General features: G+C 43.3%; 1 protein-coding gene across 2 annotated transcripts; it reads right to left on the reverse strand.

Moving 5' to 3' along the window:
* Window positions 1-24: 24 nt before the first annotated feature.
* On the reverse strand, window positions 25-9,656 carry zhx2a (zinc fingers and homeoboxes 2a). Of its 2 annotated transcripts, none has more exons than XM_047028000.1 (3): window positions 9,471-9,656; window positions 1,770-4,406; window positions 25-1,077 (listed from the first exon to the last, which is right to left on the reverse strand). In XM_047028000.1, the coding sequence occupies exon 2, from the start codon at window positions 4,245-4,247 to the stop codon at window positions 1,785-1,787; it is 2,463 nt and encodes an 820-aa protein (XP_046883956.1). In that variant the 5' UTR covers window positions 4,248-4,406; window positions 9,471-9,656; the 3' UTR covers window positions 25-1,077; window positions 1,770-1,784. The 2 variants fall into 2 exon arrangements, with proteins under 2 accessions (XP_046883956.1, XP_046883949.1); XM_047027993.1 differs by having other exon boundaries at window positions 1,775-4,406; window positions 9,471-9,645.
* Window positions 9,657-26,608: the final 16,952 nt, after the last annotated feature.

Below are 26,608 nucleotides of genomic sequence, written 5' to 3' on the forward strand. Positions count from 1 at the left end.
CTCTTTTCATATGGGATGGGTCTGTGCCTTCTTCTGTTGACTTTTGTACAATAGTATTTTGTACTTCAATAAACAGAAGGATGCATCTCTGGTGAATACTGTCAATCTGAAATATTGAGGATGAGGTCCTGAATTGATTCACTCAAACGGCATTTTGTATGGCAATATCCTAAGGTGAAATGTATAGAGGTACTACAAGGGACACCGTTTTCAGTTGGTTGTGTTTTATTAAGTTACAGCAGACTGATAAAAAAAAAGAGAGCAAGCAAGACTTCATGGTAGTCCTACAGTATCCCAGATACATGAATGAACATGACACTAAAGCAGTAGAAGCGGAATAGTCTCTTATCTGCCTTTGAAATGGAACACCTAAGAGATCTAGATAGCCATCGAGAGCTAGCGCGTTATGTGCAGCAGCTGTATTGAAAAATTAGACCTACGGGAAAAAAACTAATGTACAGTGCATTTTGTCTTAATGATTGACATTATCCATTCCTTGTCCATCTTAGCGTATCAGTACAGAATTACATGGGGGTGTATGACGATGATTCTGGTTTAACAGAAATACAGTGCACTATATATTCTATTAAGTACTCAGGATGGTTATTAAGAAATCCATTACTAGTCTGTGTAATATTTGTTTTAAGTGCCATCAATGACTAGCTGGTGGCCACATTCAAATTTTCAAAATATTACATTTCCCAACTGATTTAATGGCTTTAACTTGATCTTAAAGTAGCGAAACATTCCTCATTTAAGGGGTTATAGGGGGCTCCTAATATAAATGTAACAAAACCATTTCCCTCTAAAAACATTGTACAAAGCTTTTTGCAATACAGAAAAATATTTACAAGGGCCCTTTTTTTTAAGTGTAATAACAATAATGCATCAAGTCCAGCTTTGGCACTCAACGGTCCCACCCCCACAGTCAGTGCTTCATGTGAACTTTCTTCAGTGAACTTCCTGTCCACATCCTGGTGTCAGAGGCAAGGTGTGATATCATTGGTTCCCGATTCAACTTTCCATAGATAATCTTCAGCGTAACTCCAGCATTCTTCAGAACGTCTATCTAAAAGACTAAATCACAAGACAAATAGCATTAACAGTAGACACAATGTTGTCAACTAACACACCATATTTTATCTAACCACCACAAGCCTGTTATAAAAGTAGCTTTCCCCACTACCTCACTGGCCAATTGGTTTGATAGAACCTAGTGCAGAGACCCTATTCAATAATCAAATAAATGGCCCATTTACACTACAGTATGTCCAGATCTAGTGTGAACTGGCTGGCAACCCTCTTCCTGCCAGGATGTTTTGCTAACCAACCAATCAGGCTAAATTATAGGTTCCCTGCTTCCTGGGTGATTACAGCAGCTGCTAGATTTAAAGAGATAGCTAACCCATTCCACAACTTGATAGACCAGATTCGTATTACTTATTTCAATGGGGACCATCATTAATTTCACTGATTACATAATGACTATTTAAATAAAAAGATTAGAGTTGCAAGGATGAATACACATGATCATTGTTTAGAGGAATGACCATCATACGAGGAACTTATGGTATGAGCATTTATTAAAACTTGATCAACTTGGAAAAATTGTGTGCTGTAAAACTTTTCAACAGCAACAGCATGAACACTCAATCCAATTTAAACAGGGGCCAGTGGCTCTGTGGCCCACCCTTTATGGCGTGGATAATAACATAACCTTTGTAAACTTCAATAAAAAAAAAAGATTTGTTGGCATGTTGGGAGATTACCTTACCATGCTTATTTCAGCCAGTCACCCTTCCAGGGTGGTCCACAGCCAGTACCTCTGCCTCTGGGCCTAGCCGTTGCATGTCAAGACCTTTCCCCTCCTCACCCACAGCCATGGTCACTTTCACCCACCTCCCCCGGTCAATGGCGGCCTGCCCAGGCTGGTCTCGGGCACGACTCAGGTCAGACATGCTCTGTCCCAGCTTGTTGGTGAACCACTGGACTATATCCTTGTTGGAAACTGGCTGGAGTTTTGAACACTCAGGCATCTTGTCCGCATCTTCCTCCAACTTCAAGACTTTGGCTGGGGAAGGTTGGAGAACGCTCTGGGTCTTCTCTGTGACTGCTAAGGAGCTCTGGCTGTTTTGAGCTTTGCTGTTCAGGTTCTGGAACTGTTCCATCCACTCCAAGGTTCCGTTTTTCAGCGCTGAACGGTTGTCCTTGAACCATCGGACTATATCAATGCGAGCCAGGCCTGTTTGGACCTCCAGATGGTTGTACTCCTCGGGTGAAGGCCACTGTGTCTGTGTAAAGACCTCTTTGAGGAGGCCTAGTGATTTGCTGTCTATGGGTTCAGGGCTAGTGGAGGCTAAGAGGAGAGGGAGGGGGAGAGGCAGAGAGGAGGATTGGATCTTGCCATCCTGCTGCTCATGAACACCGTTCTGCACCCCTCGATAATCCTCTGGGATTTTGGGACCCATCGAGTTCAGCAGGGCTTGCTCCAAGTTATCCCTCAATGCCCTTCGCTCCAAAAACCAGCAGTCAATCTCAGTTTTGGAGAGCCTACTGTTCTCCACCAGCTGGTCCACCTCAGCCTCTGTGGGCGAGCTGCTCCTCTGAAAGCTCTCCTCCAATGTCTTGAGCTGCTCAGACGACTTGCCTTTGACCCTCTCCAGGAGAGGAAAGTGCGTGGGGATCGTTATTTTGGGCAGAGCGTCTTTAGAGGGGAGCTCGCTCTTCACCTGGGGGGCACTTTTGAGGTTGAGCAGACGCTGCTCGCTGAACCACTTCTTGATTTCCCCCCTGGAGAGACCGGTGGTCTCGATGAGGCGGTACACCTCCTCCTCCTCTGGGAACTGGCACTGCGTGTAACTAGCCTTCAGCACGGCTAACTGGTCAGGGGTCTTGTTCGAGTCTGCTGTGAAGACAAACTTTGGGGGGACAATCTTGGGGGCGGTCTGAACGGTTTGGATTATAGAGGGACGTTTGATCTCTGTCCCGACAACGACAGGGGACGCCAGTGGACGTTTGACAGACTGTGCAACCTGATTGGCCAGAGTTAAGGCTATGGGAGCACAGGTGACAGTTGAACCATTAGTCACTTGTGTCAGAACTAAGCTGGTCTGCCCCAGAACTTGGCAAGGGATGGTCTGAAGGAGGGAGTGGGGCGATTTGGTGGACTGAGGGGTAAGCTGGGCGGGCAGTACAGTGAACGTATGAGGAACTGACTGGATGGTACCATTGAACATCTTCTTCCTGGCCTCTTCCACCTCCTCAGGGGACCAGCTTATGCCCTGCTTCAGCCTCTGGGTGGTGAACCACACCTTGATCTGCTCCTCTGGGTGTTTGGAGGCGGCAGTCAGCCAGGAAAGCTCTGCCTGGGTCGGGTAGGGGAACTTGTTAAAGGAGGTGATGAGAGTCAGGTTACCATCCAAGGAAGGGTTGTATTTGGATGTGTTTAAAGGAACAGCGATTTTTGGTACCAAGTTGTAGTTGGGGGGTCGCTGTAGAGATGGCATGATGTGAGAGAGACCATCTTTGAGAGTGGCCTCGGGGATGATTACGGTTCCGTTCACGTTCAGAGCCGTGATCTGCTTTTTACTCAGCTCCGGGGTCAGTTTTCCCAGCTGGCTTTCTGGCAATGTCCGTTTGTTGTCCGTTTTTGACTTGCCAATCTTCACGGTGGTGGACCTGCTCAGAGGAAAGGTGGCAATGTCTGCTCTGGACACGGCACCACTGGTGTTGTAGATGACTGCATTGCTGGAACCTTCTATTGTCTGCTCTAATATGGTCTGGTTGTTCAGTTTGACCCTCTTGAACTTGAAGTTGCTTTCACCAGGATGAAACCTCTCATTGTGCTCTGTCAGGGTGTCAAACTTCTTGGTGTTGAAGTTGCAGACTGCGCATAGGTAGAGAGGGTTGAGGATGACGTTTGGGTGATTGGCATCCACGTGCTCTTTGAACTCGTTGATGTTCTGGGTCGAGAAGGGGCAGTACTTGCACTCATAGCCTCCTCCTTGATGCTTTCTTTGTGGGGGCTTTGGGTCTGTCTCTGGCCTCTCCAGTGCTGGAGAAAGCTGTGGTGGGCAACTGGGCTCCACGACTGGGGGCTGCATCTCACTGGGAATGTCCATCTGAGGCGGCCCCTCCTCAGCAGGACTGTCCCTAGACGCCTCCATCTCATCCTGCTCTGGAGCCCCCTGGTCCAGAGCATTGGGCCGGATCATACAGGGGGTGGTGGACTTCCTCCGGCTGGACATGACTTGGCTCTGCTGCTCTGGCTGGGCTGTGGAGGGGGGGACAGCAGGGGGAGAAGGTGTGTGTCAGCGGTGTGGAGGCGCTGCTGGGACTGACTCAGCTGACGGTCAGTGTCAGCTACACTGGGTGACTTCATGAGACTTCATCACACACCACCCAACCTAGAAGGGTTTGATGATAAAGATAATGGTGTATTAATACTTGTTCTGATTATTATCATTATTATTTGTAAACAATAACCTAAAACAAATGTAATATTAATTTGATTACCATTGAGACAAATTCCCTAAGCATCCATGTTTGTTTGTGAGAATTAATTAATATTTGGCTAGGACTAACATTAACATTACAATTTTATGGTTATATTTGGAAAGAGAGCCTGTATGCAAAATAATGCACAACTTGATTTCCCTGGGTGATATTTTAATGAAGGATCAGCAGAACTAATACAGCAGACTGTAAAAAAAAAAAAAAAAAGTAATTGATATTCTGTCTGCCTCACGCACCGACTCACATTTCAATAAAGCCAAATGAAACGACGACCAAAATGGAAATACCACTGCAGAGAACTCTTGTTGCATCTGACAATTCAAGTCTCAATCAAAGTAGAAACTGCATGAGAACTTTTATTCATCATCACTAGAAGTCACCCATTTTAGTTCTCTGGTACTGGCATTCTACCAGATGACAGGTGTGGAGAGGATTCGATTTCAGTTGTGCCCCATGCTACATCACTGACCATATTAGCGCTAAAATTAATAATCACCTCAAATTTATAAAACAGCTAGCACCATCAAAAAACCAAGTCGAGCCTCAATTCCATGTTGTAGCCATGGCAACCAAAAACATAGAAAGCTGCTCCAGTGCCACCGTTACCATTGACTATGGGGAACGTTTTGCCATCTTGCTTATACCCATCAAAAATCCCTGTCATCTCTAAACAACAGAAGTGCGGGCTGGTTTATTTCAGGCAGGGCCGTGGTCTGATGAGAACAGTTTCTGTGCTTTGTCACTCACGGCCAACAGACTCTACGGCTAGCCTATGTCAGACAGGGAAATGGGAGCAACTGAGGTACTGGTGCTGCATCCTGTCTGACTGGACCTAGCTTGCAATCAGAGGCCAATTTCAGTACAGCATACTGGTCTTTGTGGCAAGTATCGCTAGCTAACTAGTTAGCATGTGTCAGACAGGAACAGAGGAAGAAACCCTGGCCAGCCTGCTGCTGTGGCCATGCTAGTGTGACCGGGGGCTGGGACATGGAAGGAGGGAGGGAGGGGAGCGCCATACTGGTGCCTCATTAAACTTGCAGGAGATTCACGCCGTCTCATATCACCGCTTTAGCTCGTCCTCCCAAAGCCAGACTGAGGAGAAAACAGCGCAGCCCTGGCCCCTTCTGCTAGGACCCGGGCAGATCTTCTATTACAACTGGAGAGATAGAACAGCAAGATATAGGCAAGGTAGTGCAGATCATTCAACCTCAGACGGTTCGTTTGAAGAACATAAAAAGGGACTATATACACACAACGGCCCTTCTGCACAACCGACTATGCTACCTTCTTCACACATTCCAGTAACCATGAACCTTGGGAGTTCGACAGCCATCAGAAATGAATATGGCTTGAAAAGAAGCTGCACACCAACAGCATTATTCTTAATTATTGTTGATACGGTGAATAATAGATTACACAGTTTACAAGGCCAACACAAACTGAACGAGGCCTGGCCTAGGACAAAGGCAGACAAATCTTACACTCACACACTCACTCATAAAAATACACTGGCCAACCCGATAGGACAAGACACAGAGAGTGATCACCCCTACATGCTTGGCGTACTCTGCGAGACAGAGAGAGAACTTGATCTGACAGCAGGTAAACAGTAACAAACCTGTCATACTCTCGACTCTCTCTCACACAGACACACGCCAGCTGCTGGTAGACTGTTCCAGGAGACATCTAACATCTCTACAACGTTCAAAAGACAAGAGGCTAAATCCACAAAATGCTGTCGACGGTAACGGTAATGCAGACACTGATGTTGCTAGGAATAACACTGCTGAGAGTTTGAGTACGAGGCTGCCTCGTGTGTGTTCGTGTGCAGCGTTCAGACGCAGTGTAGCAGAGGACAGCGGGGGGTATGGGGAGAGGGAGGTGGTGGTGGGAAGGAGGGGGGGGGTCGTTGGAGAACCGCTGTGTGGGCGGAGACACATCTCCACAAGTACAGCCTGTCCCAGCAGGGGTGGGGGTGGAGGAGGGGAGGCTGTATTTGGGATCGTCGCAGAATTAATTTAAATCTCATCAAATGGCTTCCTAAAACCAACCCAACCCCCGTAGAAGCAATGCATGGAAACGGACAATCGCTGGCTCTCTCTGCCCTTGCCTCAGTGCTCTATTCCGCTAAGCCTGGGAGAGGAAAGCTGTCAGTTTTGAACAAATTCAGAGAGAGACACTATGGAGGTGCTCTACTTTTGAGCTGAAATGGTACTGCTGTTACTAGTTGACATTTAAGTGAAAAAAAAGTATACAAGTTTGAGAGAAGAGCTTGCTAGACTACTTTTGGGTTGGTGTGAAAACAGCTTTTGCTCTTTTTTCTCTTTATAATAAATAGGTGATTCTGATTTAGGTGTTCTAAATCTGAGTACCGGAATACTAGCCATCCAGACCCTAAGGCCACACCAAACTACGCAGCAGTAACCAGGCAAAATATTTCCAGCACTGACTGACACTATAAATAAACCAACCTACATGCTGCAATCCAGAAGAATTCCGAATAATTGTTGGCAATGATGACCATAATCAGTGGCTGTTCATATTTAGTGCATGCATGTCATCCTACACACATTCTCCCATTTTTTACTTTGACCTATCAGACTGCCTTCTCTGCAGTGGGCCGAGCTTAGAGGGCTCGCTAGGCGGGCGGGATTGGTCCAGAGCTGGGGAGAGTTTCTCTGCAGTAGTGATATGTGAGAACTTCTGCCTCCTCTCTCTCTTCCAAGACCTGAAGATCAAGACAGAGGATGATGGGCTCATTCATTTAAACTCGAAGGGGGGGGGGGGGGGGGGGGGAGAGAGAGTGATAGCGTGACCTGGTTCCAGCCCCTGCTCACACCTATACAATGCTAAGTATTCACATTATAAAAGTTAGAATGGTGTGGGTATGGCATAGAGAAATGATCTGCCCTATTCTCGTCCTCTCCACACACACACGCACTCAGAATCCTCCTCTGAAACCCATACATAACTGTGTGTGTCGCTTCCAACAGGCTATTTACCATCACCATCAGTGGCAGTAGATAACGTTACTGCTCAATGCCAAAGCCCTGCTAATGCTCTGCAGTGGTTATAAGGACAAAAGCGCTTCGTCTCAATAAACAAGACCTCATCTCAACATCAAGAGGGGCTAGTCAGCATAATATCTCAATGACTAATTAGGGTGGTGGATTATGTTTGGAGTATGAGAGCATTTTGACCTTGTCTGAACTCTCTCACGGCGCACCCCCTCCTCAAAACACACATAATAACTGCTATTCTATGATGACCTACACTACCATTTATTTCCCGTTTGTCATCTGAGGACACAGGAATCAATACTGCACATTGGACACCTACCCAGCATGCTTTGTCTAGTTGTGCAGGGATAGTGACGGAGACAGGTAGGAAGTTGAGACTATAGAGATGGTGCCCATTCCCACGAAACAGCACTTTGTCCATGGCTGTGACTTCATCAGTCAGGCAAGGGGCCTGAGTCACTTCCAGATCGTGTAGGAGCTGAGCTGCAACAACAGCCCTCAGAGGTGAACACCCCCTGAGTCACACACAGGCAGCCATCTTTAATCAGGGCAACTGGCTGGAACAGGATGAAGGATGTATGGGGAAGGAAGAATGACCTGTTATGTTACGATTTTTGCGTTGAACTTGCCAGTTCTGTCTGAAAATTGAACGTATGCGCGGGTATCAAGCACATGAAAAAACTGTTCTTTGAGAGCGTGCTATTATTATTATCATCATCATCATCAAGCCATTGGTGTAGCATCTTACATTCAACTCATCTGACGCCAGGCTGTCTCAACTCTAGACTCCCTTTAATGCCAGTCAGTCAGCCCTAAAGTCCTGTTCTCTCCATTAGCATTATTTGACTCCATAAGCAGCAAATTCTGATAGCCCCAAATTAATCACACCACAAACAGAAAACATATCTACACGAGTACATGAATACACGAGTTGATTGATTTTGGCCAACTCTGGCTTTGAGATATACAGCATTCAATTGCATTATGGGATGTCTACTTAGGCCTTGAGTTTTGCACAGAATGACCCATCAGTAGCTAAAAGACAATAGTTAGCTGCATCACTGAATTTGAAGTTTATAAAATCACCATAATAACTATTTTATCGTTTCCTCTGATAAATAACGGGATTAATAAAAAAAACAACAATGAGGACTTGCAAACAACATCAGACGTATCTTGCAGCAGACACGTGTTGGCTGTAATCAAAACAACTTGCTACTGAATGATCAGTGGGTTATATCTGAGGCTGGATCGACTTGTTTTGATAAATTCAATCGGGAGCTATGCTGCAACGAGGCGTCACTGTGCTACAGTTTCGCCACTGTGAGTGTTGCAGCCTATGGCCGCGGTGGAAGGCGTCACCTTCTACATCATACCACAAACCCGAAATCAAAGTAACACGCTGGCCTCTAAAGTAACCTTCTGTGTTTTGCACTAGTATGACTTTACTATAGAACGTTCTAAGAGTGGTCTGGCAATATCATTGTCCCAATCCCTTTTCTAGGTTGAAACGCAAAGGGACAAAATCTGCTCCAAATTCTTCTCTCGCCATCGACGTAACGCCATGTCGGCATTGGAGGCCATATTTTGCTGGTTATGTCGACATAGGGGAAAAGTAGACATGTTCCCTCAATCTCGTTTGACGGTGCACGATAATTATACCCAAAACTTTTCATGCGTAAGGATGTCCATAAATGCATTGACTTGCCTTATTTATAAGCAGACATATTGTAACTTCGCGGGTAGTCAGGTGTACACCGGGGCAACAAAAGTTCAGTGGCTAGACAAGTTGAAACATTTATACAGTGGCGTGTGCAGTCTATGAACAACAGCAGCCGCGGTGGTGGTGGAAGGTAAAGCATAAAGCTTTAACTTTTAGACTTTTTTTCTCCATGTAGGCTACATAATGATATAAATACTTGAGCCGAATCTTACCTGTCCACCGCGAACGATGTGATGTGATGCCGGGGCAGCTGTCCCAAACCGACTTGTTTCCAATAGAAACACAAAACTGGGAATTATTCTTGGGATACGTCCGAATCCTACAGACAACGACTGAAAAGAATTGGCGTTCACGAGGGGATCTACGCCAAAAACCACATGACCAACTACGTCAGCATACGTATTTGCATACGATACAAGCAGTCCTTCCATAGTGAGGGTCTTATAATGGTTCAGAAAAGTTCGGTAATTGGACGTAAAAAATGGCATGTTATCTTCGAGAACAGACAATCAGTCGGAGCTTGACACGCTCAGCTTCCGATTTCGGAATGAATGAATTGCTGTTGCCGAGTTGCCTCTGTTGACGTCCTCTGCGCCAGATCAACGTTCGATATCTCATGGAATATTAAGTAACTCAACACTTGGCCCTCCTTCTCATTGTCATACTCTCCGCCCCTTAGCTCCAGCATTGACGCCTACACCTCATGCCTTGCTGCAGTGAGTTCAGGTGAGCGTTACCTTGCGGTTGCACTGACCCCAAACACTCACTCACAAGCAAACTCTCCCCTTCTAATAGAATAGAATGTACATCCCCCCTCTATTTTAAGTGTGTATACAGCTATACACACATCTCTCTCTCTCTCTCTCTCTCTCTCTCTCTCTCTCTCTCTCTCTCTCTCTCTCTCTCTCTCTCTCTCTCTCTCTCTCTCTCTCTCTCTCTCTCTCTCTCTCTATATATATATATATATATATAACTGTACGCAGCATTGCATACTACTCAATCCTCAACATCAACCACAATCCTAATTATATTGGGATGATATTTAACAGTAATGTTCTGCTGCATAGGTAACTGTATTAATGCATTATTCATAAGAGTGAGCAGGGCTGCTCCAGTTTGTGTAGACTAATTTACATACAAATTACCACCTAATAGAATATTAATAATTCATTTACAAGGTCTGTTTTTGTGCTGTCATTGACACTGTTAACCTTGACACATATATCTTCTTACGTATAACAAAATATACCTGAGTCTAGCATAATGGCAAAAATATTTAGGATTTCTCAGTTTGTATCTGAACTATGTCATCCACTAGATGGTGCCAAGGGATTTTATCAATGCATTCCTAATTTGTATGCAAAGCTTGATCATGAATTTGAACCCATGGCAATACGTAATATAACCAGTTTTGGTTTAAAATGTAGCTGTTGTAGGAAGGGACAGCAGATTTGAAATTATAGTCTATTAAAACAAGATTCCAAAAGCTTTCTTTTTTGATGTAATGTTGTCTATTCATTCAACACAAAGATCTATCACACCCACCACATTATGAATGAGCAGCTGGATGGTTGGAGAAGGAGGAATGGACAGTCCTCTCACAATGGACGTATTCAGGAATAAATGTCAGCACGTGGATGAGAATGATCTGCATCTACAGTTAGGTACATAAATATTTGCACACAGACACAAGTTTTGTTATTTTGTCTGTTTACCAAAACATATTCAAGACTCAGTTAAATAATGAATATGGGCTTAAACTGCAGTCTCTCAGCTTCAATTTGACGGTATTCACATCCAAATCGGAGGGAAGGTTTTGGAATTACAGCTTTATAATATGCAGCCCCATTTTTTTCATATCCATTAGAGAGATAGCAGGAACACTTGGAGTGGCCAATTCAACAGTTTGGTACATTATGAAAAAAAAAGAATGCACTGGTGAGCTCGCAACACAAAAAGTCCAAGGAAGACAACAGTGGTGGATGATCACAGGATCCTTTCCACTGTGAAGAAAAACCATCCAGCCAAGTAACAAACACTCTCCAGGAGGCAGGCATATAATCATCCAAGTCTACCATAAAGAGAATACTTTATGAGAGCAAATACAGAGGGTTCACCACAGGTGCAATGCAAACCACTAAAGTCTCAAGAATAGAAGGGCGAGATTAGACTTTGTCAAAAACATCTAAAAAAAGCCAGTTGATTGGATGACACATGAACGCAACCCAGGAGGAAGGACAAATAGGTAAAATATTCCGCATTGGCTGAGTGAATCACCTGATCTCAACCCGACTGAGCATGCATTTCACTTGCTGAAGACAAAACTTTAGGCAGAAAGACCCACAAACTAACAACAACTGAAGACAGCTGCAGTAGGAAAAGGCCTGGCAAAGCATCCCAAAGGAAGAAACCCAGAGTTTGGTGTTGTTCATGGGTTCCAGACTTCAAACAGTCATTGCCTGCAAAGGATTCTCGACAAAGTATAAAAAATGAACATTTTATTTATGATTATGTTCATTTGTCTAATTACTTTTGAGCCCCTGAAATAAGGGGACTTTGCAAACAAACAGTTGCATGTCCTAAACGTTTCATACAATATTTTTGTTCAACCCCTTGAATTAACGCTGAAAGTCTGCACTTTAATTGCATCTCGGTTCTTTCGTTTAAAATCCATTGTGGTGATGTACAAAGCCAAAATTAGGAAAATTGTGTCTGTCAATATTTAATGACCAAACTATAGCTCTGTCTGCTGACCAAGTCATTGGAAGAAGAAAAAAAACCTAGTGGTCACTAGGTCAGACCAATAGGCAGGGGAATCTCCTCATCCATCACTCCTTCTCACATCCCTGTTGTCTCTTTTGGTTGCAGCTGAGGTTGCAGATGGGTAGAAGGGATGTCAGATGACAGAGCCAGATACATAATACAGAGTATAAGCCTTTAAACCTGAAGTGTACCATTTTTTGCTGACTTTACATTAAGGTTACATTCACTATCAAGTCAGTATGTGGCAAGTACAATTTTTTTAGGAACTTATATGTAGTTACACTTTGGTTTAGCAGTAAAAGTTACTGCAGAAATAAAACTTAGTATGGGAGTGGTTGGGCTTGCTTGTGGATATACATGTTGATCTTTTTGGTATCGTTGGTTTTGGTATCACAACCTTCAATTGCCCCCGTATGACATTCACTTAACCTAACACCCTTCCCCCGTACTGTGCCTTCGTACACTTTTGTAAACTTACAGCTAACACGTATTTCCATTTATTTATTTATTGCAATTCCTATCTACCAACAATGTTACAACTCTAGGTATTTCCATGTAATTGAATGGTAGTTAATGCATCTTCCTGTTTGACATTCTGTCCTCCAAGGGTAAAAAGGGCCTTAATCAGGCCCTTTGGAAAGCCATGTCCATAGGCTGGCTTGAAACACACCAAGTTATCATAATATACATGCATGTAAGATTACCACAGCTGTTTAGGAAGTGAACGTAACAGTTTAGCATTTTGAACATTATCTACTCTACAGTGTGCAGTGACTCCAGCTGACCAATGGAGGGAGGTGTAGTCTGTCTTTCAGAACAATTGACTCACATCAGTGACTCCTCTTGGAAGGAGGTGAGGAGTGAGGGGGTCTGGCTAGCAGCATTGGCTTTGCAGACCAGTAGACTATGTTAAAGACATTTGGAAAAGATGTACTAAACAAATGTTTCTCAGGAGGCCTCTAAAACATACAATTACAAGACCACAACTTTTCCCACAGTTCAGTTGGTTGTTGGGTCTATGGAACCAATCACTAAATGAAAAATACTTTGCAAATTAATATGAAGGGACTTTGAGGGACTAACAACTCATACATTACATGTACAAGATACAAAGCAAATCTTATTGGGCTTGTCATGTGTTTGTTCTACTTCTATGGCATCTCCCAATTGCACATATTGTGTCAGTTCTGACACTACAAATTTTGACCACTCCAAGCTCCTCAACAAAGACTGCATCATCAGCTGAACTACTGAGTACTGCCATGAAACTACTACATGTCAGGAAACAAGGTTAAAGGATGAACATCCGAGAGCTTTACTCTCCATTGTCTCAAAGTATAATTCAGATACACAGCAGATTGAACTGGCTACTGAATTTGGTGCTCAAAAAGAAACAAATTTGTGGATAAAATGGCCAACTGGGAAGAATGCAAGTGTCTCATTCTCACAAACGAATTGCTTGGCGTAAATACCCCAAGTAACATCCCTTAAGTAAGTGTGTAAACTGACTTGGTGGAGACAGAAATGTAGGCTCTCCAATGGACAAACTAACCAGAGTGGATCTCAGTTTCACATGACATAGCCCAAGACTCCGACACACACTCCTTTTAATTGATATGTTTAGGAGTTCAAAAGATGACTCAAACACACTTCACTCATTGAGACCTGCTTGCGTTAAACAATAATTATGTTGGATGAAAGACCTGCCTGTTGTGGATAAACTACCTGAGAATCTCTTTCCTCTTGCTCTCTCTAACTCCAGCCATATGCTCTAATTGCAAACACATGTGGCTTTGATAAAGGCTCGCTCAGTGGTCGTTCAACATTTAGTTCCCTCGGAGCAGTTACTGTAACACAGAGGAACAGTGTTGCTAAACTGACCCAAGAACCTCTTCCATCACACACGTCAGACAGACAGATGCAGATGAAGACAACACCAGCACTCTCATGAGAAAGCAAGTCACAAAGATCCACAACCCAATAAAATATTGTGGTAAAATGAGGTAAAGTATGAATTTATGGGATATCAAGAAACTGAAACAAGCAATCATAAATCACAGGGTTTAATATATCAAAGAAACCAGTGACACTGGTACAATCAAAATATTGTTGAATGACAGAGTACAGTAGAGTAAAAGCAGAGAAAAATGCATCTATTGTTTCTTATAAAGGGTGGCTGACTATAACTGACAGGATTGGTTTTAGCAGTGACATCAAAGATCAAGATAAAACATTATCCCTATAAACATTTGTAAATGTGAATTAATCTCTGTAGGGATCTTTGCGGGGGTTCCAGCGTGCTCACTTGTTTATGAACGAGTAGTCTTATGTTTTAAGATTAACCAAGACTCAACACACTGTACAGTATTTTTATAACGTACTGTATTGGCCTTGTTTGGTCTTTTCATCAAGTACAAAGTATAATCTTACATTTCAACATGTTGGACTTTTCAAGTTGAGCAAAGGCCTTTGTGAATAGAACAGAACAATGCTGCAGCATCTAAACAGCAGTTAGTAAAGAAAGCCCCCTATGTTTATATGAGGTTTATTGCTAGACTTGGCAGTATATTTCCCAGTTTTATGTGGCATCTGACAAAATTATTTTACAGCAACTCACTTTCTCTCATTGTTTTGGGGCCATGATGAGGACTTGAATACGACCATCCATTATATTTTAAAACAGCAATCCTCAAGGAACCTTAGGGCACCACTATTAAAGTAAAGAAGCTTGTTTCACAAATAAAAACATGTTTTTGGTATTTCTGTGATACTAACAATTTATGACAAGAGTATTTGAGACTATCTTATAGTGGCTGATCTGTAGAACTGTAGAAATCTGCCAGTCCCTCACACTCCTCCCAGAATACTTGTGCTACTGTACTAATTTAGTGATCTGGAACTCTTGGTGGGCTACAGACAAACTAAACCCAATATCACACTGGACTGCTCCAAGACAGTTGTACCTCACAACAAAGCATGCATTCTAGACAAGCTCTTTCTTTCTATCTCAAGGTTGAATGCAAACCCACAAAGGTCCAGCAGTGTATGCAACTCTATGTAAACAGTGTGTACCAACGTGGTATCTTTTTGTAGCATAATCTTCAATCATAGTTAATGGGCCCATGGTAACGACTGACTGTTGGTTAGGTCAGACTCAGATACTTAGCTAAAGAGCTTACTCACACTCCAAGATCAATAGACAGACAACGTCTCTCTGTTTCAATGATGGGGAAATAGTTGTGCAGCGCATATTCTTTTTCTCCAGTTATTAGATTGATAGATCGCAAAAGCCTTTCCAGGTTCTATTGAGAAACGTAACGTATAATGTAACTGTTGATGAGATGATTCTCAGAACCCCAATATCATGCTGCTGCTTAATTCTAGGCTTAGTGACGTACAATACCAGTCACATCTGCTGAAACGTTGGTATAACTGTGGTAAGATGAGTCGCAATGTTTTACTTTTTTATCTGTACCCTGTATGTATTTTGTTAGTATTTTGACAGTGGTTGTACATGTTGGATGCTTTTCAAATTGGACTCTGAGTCTGACAATAAAGCTGAACTAAACATGAGTGTGTCTTAAACCCATGAGTAAGCTGACTTGTCATTCTTTCTCCAAGCTTGAAGACAAGGGGAAGGACAGAGTCAGTAGGATGATCGCCTAAATTTGCATAGGTAAAGGAAATAAAGTGTAACAGACGTGGTCTTGCAAATTCCGTCAGAGGTATTCGGGCCTCCGTCCGCTCCCACAGGGAGTCCAACTCACCACCTCTGACTTCCCAAGCGCCACCACTACCAACTACGCCAACGAAAAGCTAGCAATATTTTGACGCGGGTGGCCTGTTACATACTTGAGGAGTGAGTTTCACCACACACCGGCTACAAAATCACTTGGTCCAGTACATTTCAGGCCCTTCCTCACCTCTCTTCCCTCCTCTTCCTCCTCCCTGCCACCTCTCCTCTTCCTGACAAACACGTGACCTGCCGGACATTCCTGACCAGTTCAGCCTCTACCTGAATGTCTAATCCTACTTGTGGCAGCCACTGGCAGATTACGGCCCTATCCCCTGTCCTCATCTCCGCTAGAGGAGAGCTAAGAGGGGCCCACAGACCGAGTGTGTATAAAGCATCTTAATTGCCCTCAAGGCCGGATTACCCATGAGGGCAACTGGGCACTTGCCCAGGGGCACATGACATCTAAGGGGCCCTGGACAATGTTGCTTCACTCGGTTACCTGCGCGTCGTCCGTTACTGTTTACAACGTTAGCTTGGCTACTTGTTTGGCGTTGCCTTTTCAGCGTGAGGTGTGGCGTGAGAGCGTGAGAAATTGTTGAAATGCGTGTGTCACACGGCGAAACCGTGAGAGTCGGCAGCTCTGTAGTCAATTTCTTATCTTGTTAGTTAGCCTACTGCATCCAATCAGCGCTGAAGTGCAGTACATACCCTTTCCATTCAGAGTTAATGTAATGTGTTTTTTAGTTAATGTCATGTAGTTTTCCATTTAGGGGAGCGTGTTTTTGTATTGGGGGGAGGTGAACAAGTCATCCGATTTGGGGGGAGTTGACTCGTATTCGGGGGGAGTGTTTTCATTTGGGGGATGTACTCATATTAGGGGGGTGTTTTGCACTTCAGGGCCACAGTATTGTATGCCCCGCCCAAATAAACAAAACAAATACACACTCAACTTCCCAAGCTCGCTGTGGGTGCCCTTCCCTCAGTGGGCTGACAAACTTTTCTAAAATGGTCTTAAAACGATAACAGGAGTCTGGGGAAGAAACAAAGAAAAAAAGAGACTGCGAAATGGTGCCCGTGCATCACTTTCAGGTAAGTCCATGTTTAATCATTGTTAAATACGGGAAATGTGCTGCTAATTTAATGGTTAGCCTATGCATACACCTCAAACCTGCTGACGTTATTGCTAAATTGCCGTAACTAGCATCACATCAAACACAGGGGGGGGCGATTGAGACTTGTTGCCCAGGGCACAGAAAATTGTTAATCCGGCCCTGATTGCCCTGTGTTCCTTCATGAGTTTCCTGGCCATAGCAGAGTTTTTGTCATTGTTATCAGAGCGATGTGTCTGTAGCAGTGAGTGTGTTGGAGGGGGGGGGGGGGGCACTTCTGAGATCACAGCACTCCTATTCAGGTCAGATCTGTATGATAGGAAGGATACAGGTCTGGGTCCTCTAACACCACATTTGACAAGACTCCTCTTACCAGTGTTCTGGCTCCCTTGATTTTGACTGAGTTTGTGTGTGTGTATGTGTCTGCCTGCCTGCCTGGTTCTGCCAGACGGACACCAGAGCCATTCTGGTTTTCTTTTACAAAGACTTATAAAACCAGGGGACCATTTGTTCCATGTTTTCAACTTCAGTTATGTACAACCATCTGGACCACAACCCTAAACCACAGTTTCACCAACAACTCTCAAAATGGATAAGCTTAGTTTGTATTTGAACCCATTTCCCAGCTGTCCTGTGTCATTTTTATTTAGCCAACAAATCAATTTCTCTTATTTGGTGTAATCAAGATTGTTTCTTTATTTGCTACCTCTTGCAAGGCCCGGCAATAGAAGGATATATCCAAAGATGCGTGGGTAAATGAAAAAGGAAACAAAATTAGGGTCTGAATGAATGTCATTAATTTATTGTCCGGCATCGTTCAGAGAATGACAGCTGGTTGAAGCTGTCCAAACCTCAGACGCAGATGTGCATATGTGTACAGCCAACACTGAAACCAACACAGAGGACCAAACATTCACAGCCAAAACTAAATCTGTTTAAGGACTGAGCAGTACTGTAGATGAACAGTGTGTTTTGTTGGTTGTTACAGCTCCTGATCTCTTCTACACCAAGGAACTGAAGCTAGAAGATCAAGCTGGGCTTGAAGTGGTGAAACATAGCACAGTACCTACTGAATACTGACCATTTACTGTGACATAGGAGGTGGTTTGGAACCAACTTGTTTGTCACAGACTTCAAGACCTGTCCTTGAGGACATACAAAAGTTATTTTGGGTAAATGGGTAGACTTTGTCAGTGGGAGGTCAAAATGTGAATGTGAGCAACTCAACCCTTACTGATGTGATAGTTCCCTTGGGCATCCAGGCCCCATCTGACCCTGTGGTTCTGCCCTTGGAACAATTTGGGGAGGTGTGGGTTTACCTGAGAGGCAAACAGGTCCACCAGTGTCTTCATAAACCTCTTCCAGATCTCGGAGTACTCAGTGAGAGTAGCTTGCCTACTCCTAACCCCTTGCTTTGATGTAATTCTATAACCCAAAAACCCCTAGAAATAGCACTTGAAACTTCCTCACAAGTTCACATTTTCCTTTTCTTTACTATTCTTGCAGGCATTTCAGGTCCCTACAGCCATACAAGCTCATGGACACACACAGGCCTGTGGTTAGGGAGTAAGGAAGACATGGGGAGAGAAGCGTAAAAGTAAGGAGTGAGAGATAAGTGTGATGAGGAACACGTCTGTGTGATGGCTCTCCTCCAGGTCTATAGTGTCTTCTCTTTGTTGTTGTCCCGATGTTACGTCTGTTCTCTTTCATCAAAGTGTTTATGGCAGGGGAAGACCACATCCCACCATAGACACACACACCTACCCCCATTCACACCAAGGAGGACCCCGATGTTTACTGTTCTCTGGTAGATATCGCCTGAATCACCCATCCTCAGCACATGCCTTGTGGCTGACCATCCCACTGCCTGGTTGAGACATGGCCTTATAACAGAAAACTAATGCATTTACCCGTTATGTTACCACTTCAGTCACTGTACTGTGTTGTTGTCTTAACACCACTGTCGGTCAACCACCTTTGACATTATGAGGGGCACACAGGAGGCTCCTTCCCGCAGTGTGTCTGAAAGATCAGGAGCTAGGAGAGGAAGAAAAAGTCTAAACAACAATCTACTTATTGAGAATAAGCTTACTGCTCAATAGATGAACTGGTTCATGTAATCATGCACGGTAAGTAATCTAATAGGGATGTCTCATACTGACTGTGGGGCGCTATTAGAACGTTTTTGTTGTTTACAAATCAGACTTTTGTAAGGTGGTCTTGGCAGTCTTGAAGGGTCTTGGAGAAAAGAAAATTACATAATACTGTTAATGACACAGTGGGAAGCATCAAGTCCCTATACTTGCAGTCTGTCTCATCAAGCTTGATGGAAAAAACATCCTAGGGAGACCTGAATTCTCAGTCCAGGAGCAGTGCTCACTGGATTCCAAATACACAACAATAAATGATGTCACTCAGGCTCAAGGTGGTTAGAATAACCCACTAGTGTCTCTTACCATGAGTCCTTACTCTATCCATCTGCCTGCCAACTCATCTCATATCAGCATAGACATCTGAAATGCTATTAAATACGGGAATAATGTGTTGATTACTTGGTGAGACAATTTCCATACATATTGTTCCACGTAGCCTTAAATTACATTCACCTCAAGGACATGATTCTTAACAGTATTCTTAATTAGGTGGAGCGAGAAGGAGAGAGATTTTGGAGGAGGATTCAGAAGGCAAAGGATAGATGGAAAAGAGGATAGGAGAGTTGCAGCAGACAGAAAGGAAAAAGTACATTTGCATGCACAAGATTACAGAGCCCGGTGAACAATATAATATAATGTAGTATATACATATATATTATACCGTAATTCTTCGATTATTACACCAAGGCTCTCAAGTTTTGAAGACACGCAAGAGTGACATTCTCTCCCCACCCCCCACCCCCCTTTAGTTTAAACTGACCATCGAAAATACCCTCTTGGCATGGACGGATTAAGAAACCACGGGCTCCTGGGCCTGGACGTGTAGAGGCCCCCCCCCCTGCCGTTTAAATTTTTTTTTTTTTTCACGCCGTTCAATTTTTTATTGCGAGATTAAAGCGAGATTTCTTTGTTCAAAAAACTGTTACAAATATTTTTTTAAAGCTCATGTAAGGAATCTCACTTGTCCTAGTTAAGGCCTACCAGTAAAACATATTTAAAGGATCATACAGTGAAATGTTATGATGTGTTATGATTGAGGGGCTCCATTCAGACAGATCAGGGGTGGATAACATCAGAATGGGGTCTTCATGAAGAACAACTTTACAGAAATGCCACATAAACAGCGCATTTGTGTGTAGGTTGGGGGTGGGGGTGCTTAGACAGAGCTCTAATGCTATTGTTTTGCACTTGCTTTTTGGATTTCTCCCTACAGAGTTGAAGGGCCCATATTGCATGGAGTACTCAACCCCTCTAAAGTCCTATAGATAAACTGAGGGGATAAACACTCATTTGAAAGGTATCATGATGGTTTCTTTCTTGTGACATCTTCAAAGTGAATCTTTAGGCTATTCTTTAATTTTACAGTAGGACTTTTGGGGCCCTGTTATTGACATGAATGACTTAAGCCTAGCATATACCGGCTATGGCACATCGTGTCATATCATCATAATAATGCAAAGTTAATAAAAGCTACTTCACGCAGAGGCTCTGTCTTAGGGGCCCCCTGAGCTCATGGGCCCCTGGTGCCAGTAGGCTTGTTCGGTAATCCATCCCTCAGTAGGACTATTCGGGCCCTGTTACAGACATGAATGACTTAAGTCTAGCATATACCGGCTACAGCGCATCGTATCATATCAATACAAAGTTAATAGCAGAGACATCACGCAAAGGATCTGGCTTAGGGGCCCCCTGAGCTCATGGGCCCCTGGTGCCGGTAGGCTCGTTCGGTAATCCATCCCTCAGTAGGACTGTTGGGGCCCTGTTACTGACATGAATGAATTAAGTCTAGCATATACCGGCTACGGCGCATCGTGTCATATCATCATATTCATATCAATACAATGCGCGGAGGCTCTGGCTTATGGGCCCCCTGAGCTCATGGGCCCCTGGGCCTGGGCCCGGTAGGCCCGTTCGTTAATCCATCCCTGCCTCTTGGCATCAGCATTAGAATGTGAAAGTCCTAAACCAAGACTGCAATCTTCCACCTGGACTGTGTCTTCCTTTGTCTCTTCCTCCGTCTCCTCCTCTGTCTCCTTTTCTGTTTACTCCTTTAATGGGCCTACCCTTTCCGCCACCTTCTCTGGGCCAGCATCCTCTAACCTGGCCCTTTTAGGGGGCTTTCCTCTCAGGGTGAATGAGAGGATGCTTAATTGCTATTTACCTGACATCTTTGAAAGATCAATTCCGAAAGACTTTCGGAGGACGTTCACAGAATCACGTGAACAATTCCAGGATATGCTTTTTTTCATTGGTTGTTGCGTTAAATCTTACCCAGATACAATAGTACTATTTTCTGATAGTTCCATAGTGAGAGCGGCCCGGCCAAAGACATTTTGGTTGGGCTGTGGCATAATAAATATATTATAAATAGTTTTCCGCGTGAGAAATACAATGTGTGGCGGGAGTGCGTGACAAATGACCGAAATGAGTGACTGTCACGCTCAATGCGTGACACTTGAGAGCAGGGTCGGTTCTTCACGGGGGCCTACAGAGGCCAGTGCCCTTGCAGGGTTTATGCAGGAATCCTGAAGTTAATTTCAATACCTTTTTAAGACGTTTTGAAGACCTTCTCAAAATATTTTAAGACCTCATCGCCACTTCAAGTTCTAATCTGCAAAAAACCTTAAACTTAATAAACAGTTGTAGTTTGCAAATAAATCTATAGAGCACAACCATACAACAGAACTCAGATAAGCTCGGAAGAAACAGAGCTCAAAATAATGAATTAAAGAATAAAAGGTAAGGTTTATAGAAATATTTGAATGTTTGAGTTCAGTGAGCAGTGATTCACCGCAGTATTGAGACACCAGATAACCTCCGCGCGCATCGTTGTTGTGCCACCTATAGCCACCCTGATGTCGGCAGACGATGGGACAGAAGTCGCTGTCGTAGCCGTTTTGTTCAGCTGTCGTGTTGGGTAGTGTTGTCGCTTGTGGAGCACAGAATCTGGCAATGGACTGCTGCGAGCACGTCATTGTTTATAATAGTGTTGGGGAGGAAAATAAATATATTCATGCATACTTTTTGAAGTCAAACTCTTTGGACAAAGCGTGAACAAAATGTATTACCTCATAAATTTGGGATTAAGACTTTTTAATACCTTTTAAGGGCCTTAATTTTCCCTAAATGGATTTATCAACTTTTAATACTTTTTAAGACCCCGCGGATACCCTGCCTTGTAAAAATTTGCCTGGCCCCCTCTGAGCTGACCGAATAAAAAAAATAAAAAAACGTTTTAAACAAGTTTTTCTTCTTCCAGTAGTCATCGTGAAACGAGTAAGGGACATTGCAGCCTTTTTTGCCCAGTAAATAAAAAAGTTAGGAAACATATCAAGGTATTGAGAGAGCTGAGGAGCTGGAAGAGGGAGAGCCAGAGCCGTTTGTATGACTTTAATGTTGAGCAAAATTTAAAAAGTATTTAATGTTTAAATATCATTTGTTTACGTTTTTTTATGTGCCCCTCTGATTAAACACTGCCCCCCCCTTGGCCCCCCCAGTAAAATGTGTATAGAACCGCCACTGCTTGAGAGCCCTGTTACAAAATTTTAATTGTTGGTGCGGCGTTTATTCAAGGGTGGTGTTTATTCGAGGGCGGCGTTTAGTTAGTAAGAGAGTTCGTGAATTGTAACTGCAGTGCGGCCATAGACAAACAAATCCCGGTATTCTAGGCTAGCTGCGCTAGCATGCTAACGTGTCTTTAGACAAGCTTGCTAGTTCGCTACATTAAATGTTCTTACCTAGTTTGAACAGTACGGTCTTCTACCGATTAAGCAACGAGCATATGTCAATGTTGGCTCGACTAGCTCTATCTCATCTGCTTTTTATTGACGCTGATTTGCAAGTAGCCTAATGCAAGAACAGCAAGATTGCGAAAACACCTACCGTAGCCATGTAAACTAGTTTAGCTTGTAAACGTAAGGGCACCTGACCTGCCTCTCTATATTTCTTTCAATAGTGAGTCATGCTACTGCTTTTCACTTTCTGCTCATTTTTTTGTAAGCTTCCCTTCTAATGCCGACTAACAGCTATCTCTAGCTAGCGTCATTTGCTAGGTAAGGTAGCACTATGTTGATGTGAAATTTGAAACGTATTTAGCTAGCAGTGTGCTCCTATTGCAACATGTTCATTAAAATGACATGCTGCTACTACTTTATCTCTTCCGCCTTTATTACACAATGTTCATTTTTGTTGCGGCTTTCATTCTGCGTTTATTATTACACAATGTTCGTTTTTAGTGCGGTGTTTATTCGAGGGCGGCGTTTAATCGAAGAAATACAGTATTTAAACAATCCCCCATTAAGTATATTATATATTTACTTTAATCTTACAAACTGTGTAGAAGCCTCTGACTAATTGGAGAAGAGCGAGAAAACAGAACTGATTATAGTAAGAAAGGCGATAAATACCATGGACATATTACACTCACAATGGCAATATAGCCCTATAGGTAAAACAAATCTCAATGATTCAATACATTTCAATAACCCCCAATTAGTTTAGAAATAGAATTAGCCTATAAAAACTGGAGACATAAAACATGCTGTCATCACTTGTGATGATAACACAGTAATGAAAGAAAGTATTTGCACACAGAGATGGGAGTGTGATTACTTAACCGATAAAAACTCGAAATCCCTGCTGGGACATGTATTGGGCTGATTCCAAAAACAAACAACACAGGTTGGGGGGGATTTAAGTTGAAAAGGAAGAAAGGTTATGACATATTTGACAAGGAAAACAGGAAACCTCCTGTTTAAAAACGAATGTATGTAAAGAGCTATCAACAGAGCTCTAAGCCAGCTCTTTTCAGCTGTATTTAAAACACATGCATGGACAATGTATGAAACTTCTACTGGTTTTACTAATCACAGAATTTAAGATTTCATCAACACCTATTGTATGGCCGGAACAATAATTTAATCTAAGTCAGACATGTTGACCAAATAAAACTGTACCCAGTGTCGTTAGACTGCTGTTACTCCTCTGACCTGGAAACCAACTTGAAACTTAGCAGGAATGTGAGCAATTCCCTTGATCCAATTACAGAGGGTCTTGGCATGTCAAGAAAAATTAGAGTAAGGTGCTGGCGTTCGTTAGGGAAGCTAAAGGCAGACCAGTAATTAGCCTGCAGCTCGTGGCTGTGTTAGCAAGCATGTGTGCCAGTTACTGGATAGGGGATCTCTGTAACACAATGCTTACCTGAAAATCCATGTCTCGTGCTCCCGCTGGGAAATAGGTGAGACGAGGGAGAATGAAAAACATGTCCAGTAATCAGAACAAATCCTTCAGCTTGGAGATTGGTTTCCTCCCATATTTCAAATAAAATGTTCAGTCACTAAAGAGTAAATTATTAGTAGCATCAGAATTATGATTAAAGACAATGGAATCTAATTTTCAAGTCATGGACTTGCTCTTATGTAGGCCTACAACTAAAATATGTAACAATAAATTAAATTGGGCGGGGGGGGATTTTGCAAAACTGTTGGCCAAAAACCTGAAAAGAAAAAGCTGTTTTCTGTCAAGGTATTGTTCCCTACATGGATGATTCATGTAATTTTATTAAAAGATATTCTTCCTCAATTTGATTTTTTTGATTTATGAGAGCTAATTAAGTGGTCCAAATGTTTCTTAGTCACTTCAATTATTCCACTAGAGGCATCATCAGAGGACCTAAAGTTGCCTGCGGGGGAAAACAGTGGGGTTCAAATTGGTGTTGCACAGAACCTTTCATTGTTGTCCAATATTATTTAGGAGCTCTCACGCTTTCTTCCGCTAAAGCAGGAGTGGGATGATGGAGCCAAGACCCAGGTTTCCAACAATAAAACCAGCAACACAACACAAAAGTTACAAAATGACAATACTCAAATACACTTTTTCATATTAAGCTGATGTTGAAGATTGAGTTTTGATAGACAGCTCTAGATGTCTGGATTACTCATCAAGTGTGACTCTTCAAACAATCATGGTCCCACAACCACCTCTTTACACTTCACACTTGTTTTAGCATCCACTTCCTCCTGAATGTCCCTCTCTAAGTCACTAAATGACAAACCTGCTCAAAAACATAAAACAAACAATAAGTTAATTTAACATTAAAGAACAAAGCACAAAACAGCTGGGCGTCCATCCGCTTTGTAAAGTCCACAAATCTGCTGGTATGTTGCCAGCCGTTTTCAACACCTTATCATCATCAAAGGCTCTCTTGGATCTCAGTCCACATGCCTGACTTCACTTGACAGAGAAATGTCTCTTCTTACAAGGCAAGCTGAGGTAAGAGAGAACCCTACACATCGGGCCCTACAGTACACTCCGGCTTTCCCAAACAAGTCACATTAATCCTGCACACCAGGACACTCTGACCTAACGGATGACCACATAAGCAGCTGCAGCTTGTTCTCTTATCAGCTAAAGCTAGCGTGACATACGAATTACACTTAGGAGGGGCCTGCAGTCAGTAGTAAAAACAATACAATTTCTTTCCTTTCCCCACCTCCATTTCTCTCTCTCTCCTGCTCTTTATCCAACTGTTCTCTCTGTCCCTGTTCGTGTGTGGAAGCGTGACAGGCTCTGCTCCCAGAGGTGGAAACCAAAACATCCAGGCCACTTCAGTACAACTACACCCAGCTCTGGTCTGCAACAGAACCATGGTCGCTCTGAATTATTTAAAAAATCGAGTTAAATGATAAGATTCTCCATGTCTGCACGGATCTTTTGTGTCCGCGGCCAGAAGTGAACGGGTGTGTGACGTCTGTAAGTAAATCAACATCAACATGTATCCCCCGCGTTACAATTTGTCTACCGAAGCAACAAGTCCCTTTGTACTGTGCCTCCATGAACCTGGAGGTCAGCATGTTCTATTCCCAGATTCAAGTGGCAAAGTGGTGCTCCGATCAATCGCCTCGTTACCATTGCTAAATGAATAATTGGCGGCGAACGTTAAAGGAGTGGATTTTTGGCCCGGTTGTCATCCAGCAATGTGACATTTACCCACCTATGTATGTCATCTGTTCTCTATGCCGTGAACGTACCATTGGTTCCCATTGAGCCATTTAAATGGTGACAGAGCCCCAGTTCTCACCATGATGACACCAGAGACCACACCACTCCTCTGTTAACAAGCTGTGGCAGAGACCCACCCTGGTGGAGCCCACACCCCCATGGTCCATGGCCAGACAGTGTTGAATGGTCAGAATGAAACATATTCAAATTAAAATATGTTTGCAGTGGGCACATCACGGTTGGAATCGTATTCATAGAATGATGTACTGCATGAGACTTGTAAAATGAAAAGGAGGTTGTCTTGGCCTAATGGTAGATGCTGTGAGATCTGGGATTTAATGGAGAGAATGTGAAATATTTTGATGGTTATTGGTGAAAGATTAAAGAGAAATTCCTCAGTCCAAAGGAAAATAGCAGAGTCACAGTGTCAGAGTAGTGAGTGTGATGGGTTGGAGAACAAACCCTTCTTCTAGTAATTTCTCCGATTCCTCAACAGAACATCTCATTAGGAGGCGATAACCATGCATGAAGAGGATGGAGGGATAGAGGAAGGAGAAAGTGAGAGAGGGCCACATCACTGGTGTTTATAT

The sequence above is a fragment of the Hypomesus transpacificus genome, chromosome 2, assembly GCF_021917145.1.
Source record: "Hypomesus transpacificus isolate Combined female chromosome 2, fHypTra1, whole genome shotgun sequence".
Classification (NCBI taxonomy): domain Eukaryota; kingdom Metazoa; phylum Chordata; class Actinopteri; order Osmeriformes; family Osmeridae; genus Hypomesus; species Hypomesus transpacificus.

What these genes read in the sequence shown, in the direction of transcription:
- zhx2a (XM_047028000.1), bottom strand. Translation starts at nt 4,247, where the DNA reads ATGTCCAGCCGGAGGAAGTCCACCACCCCCTGTATGATCCGGCCCAAT.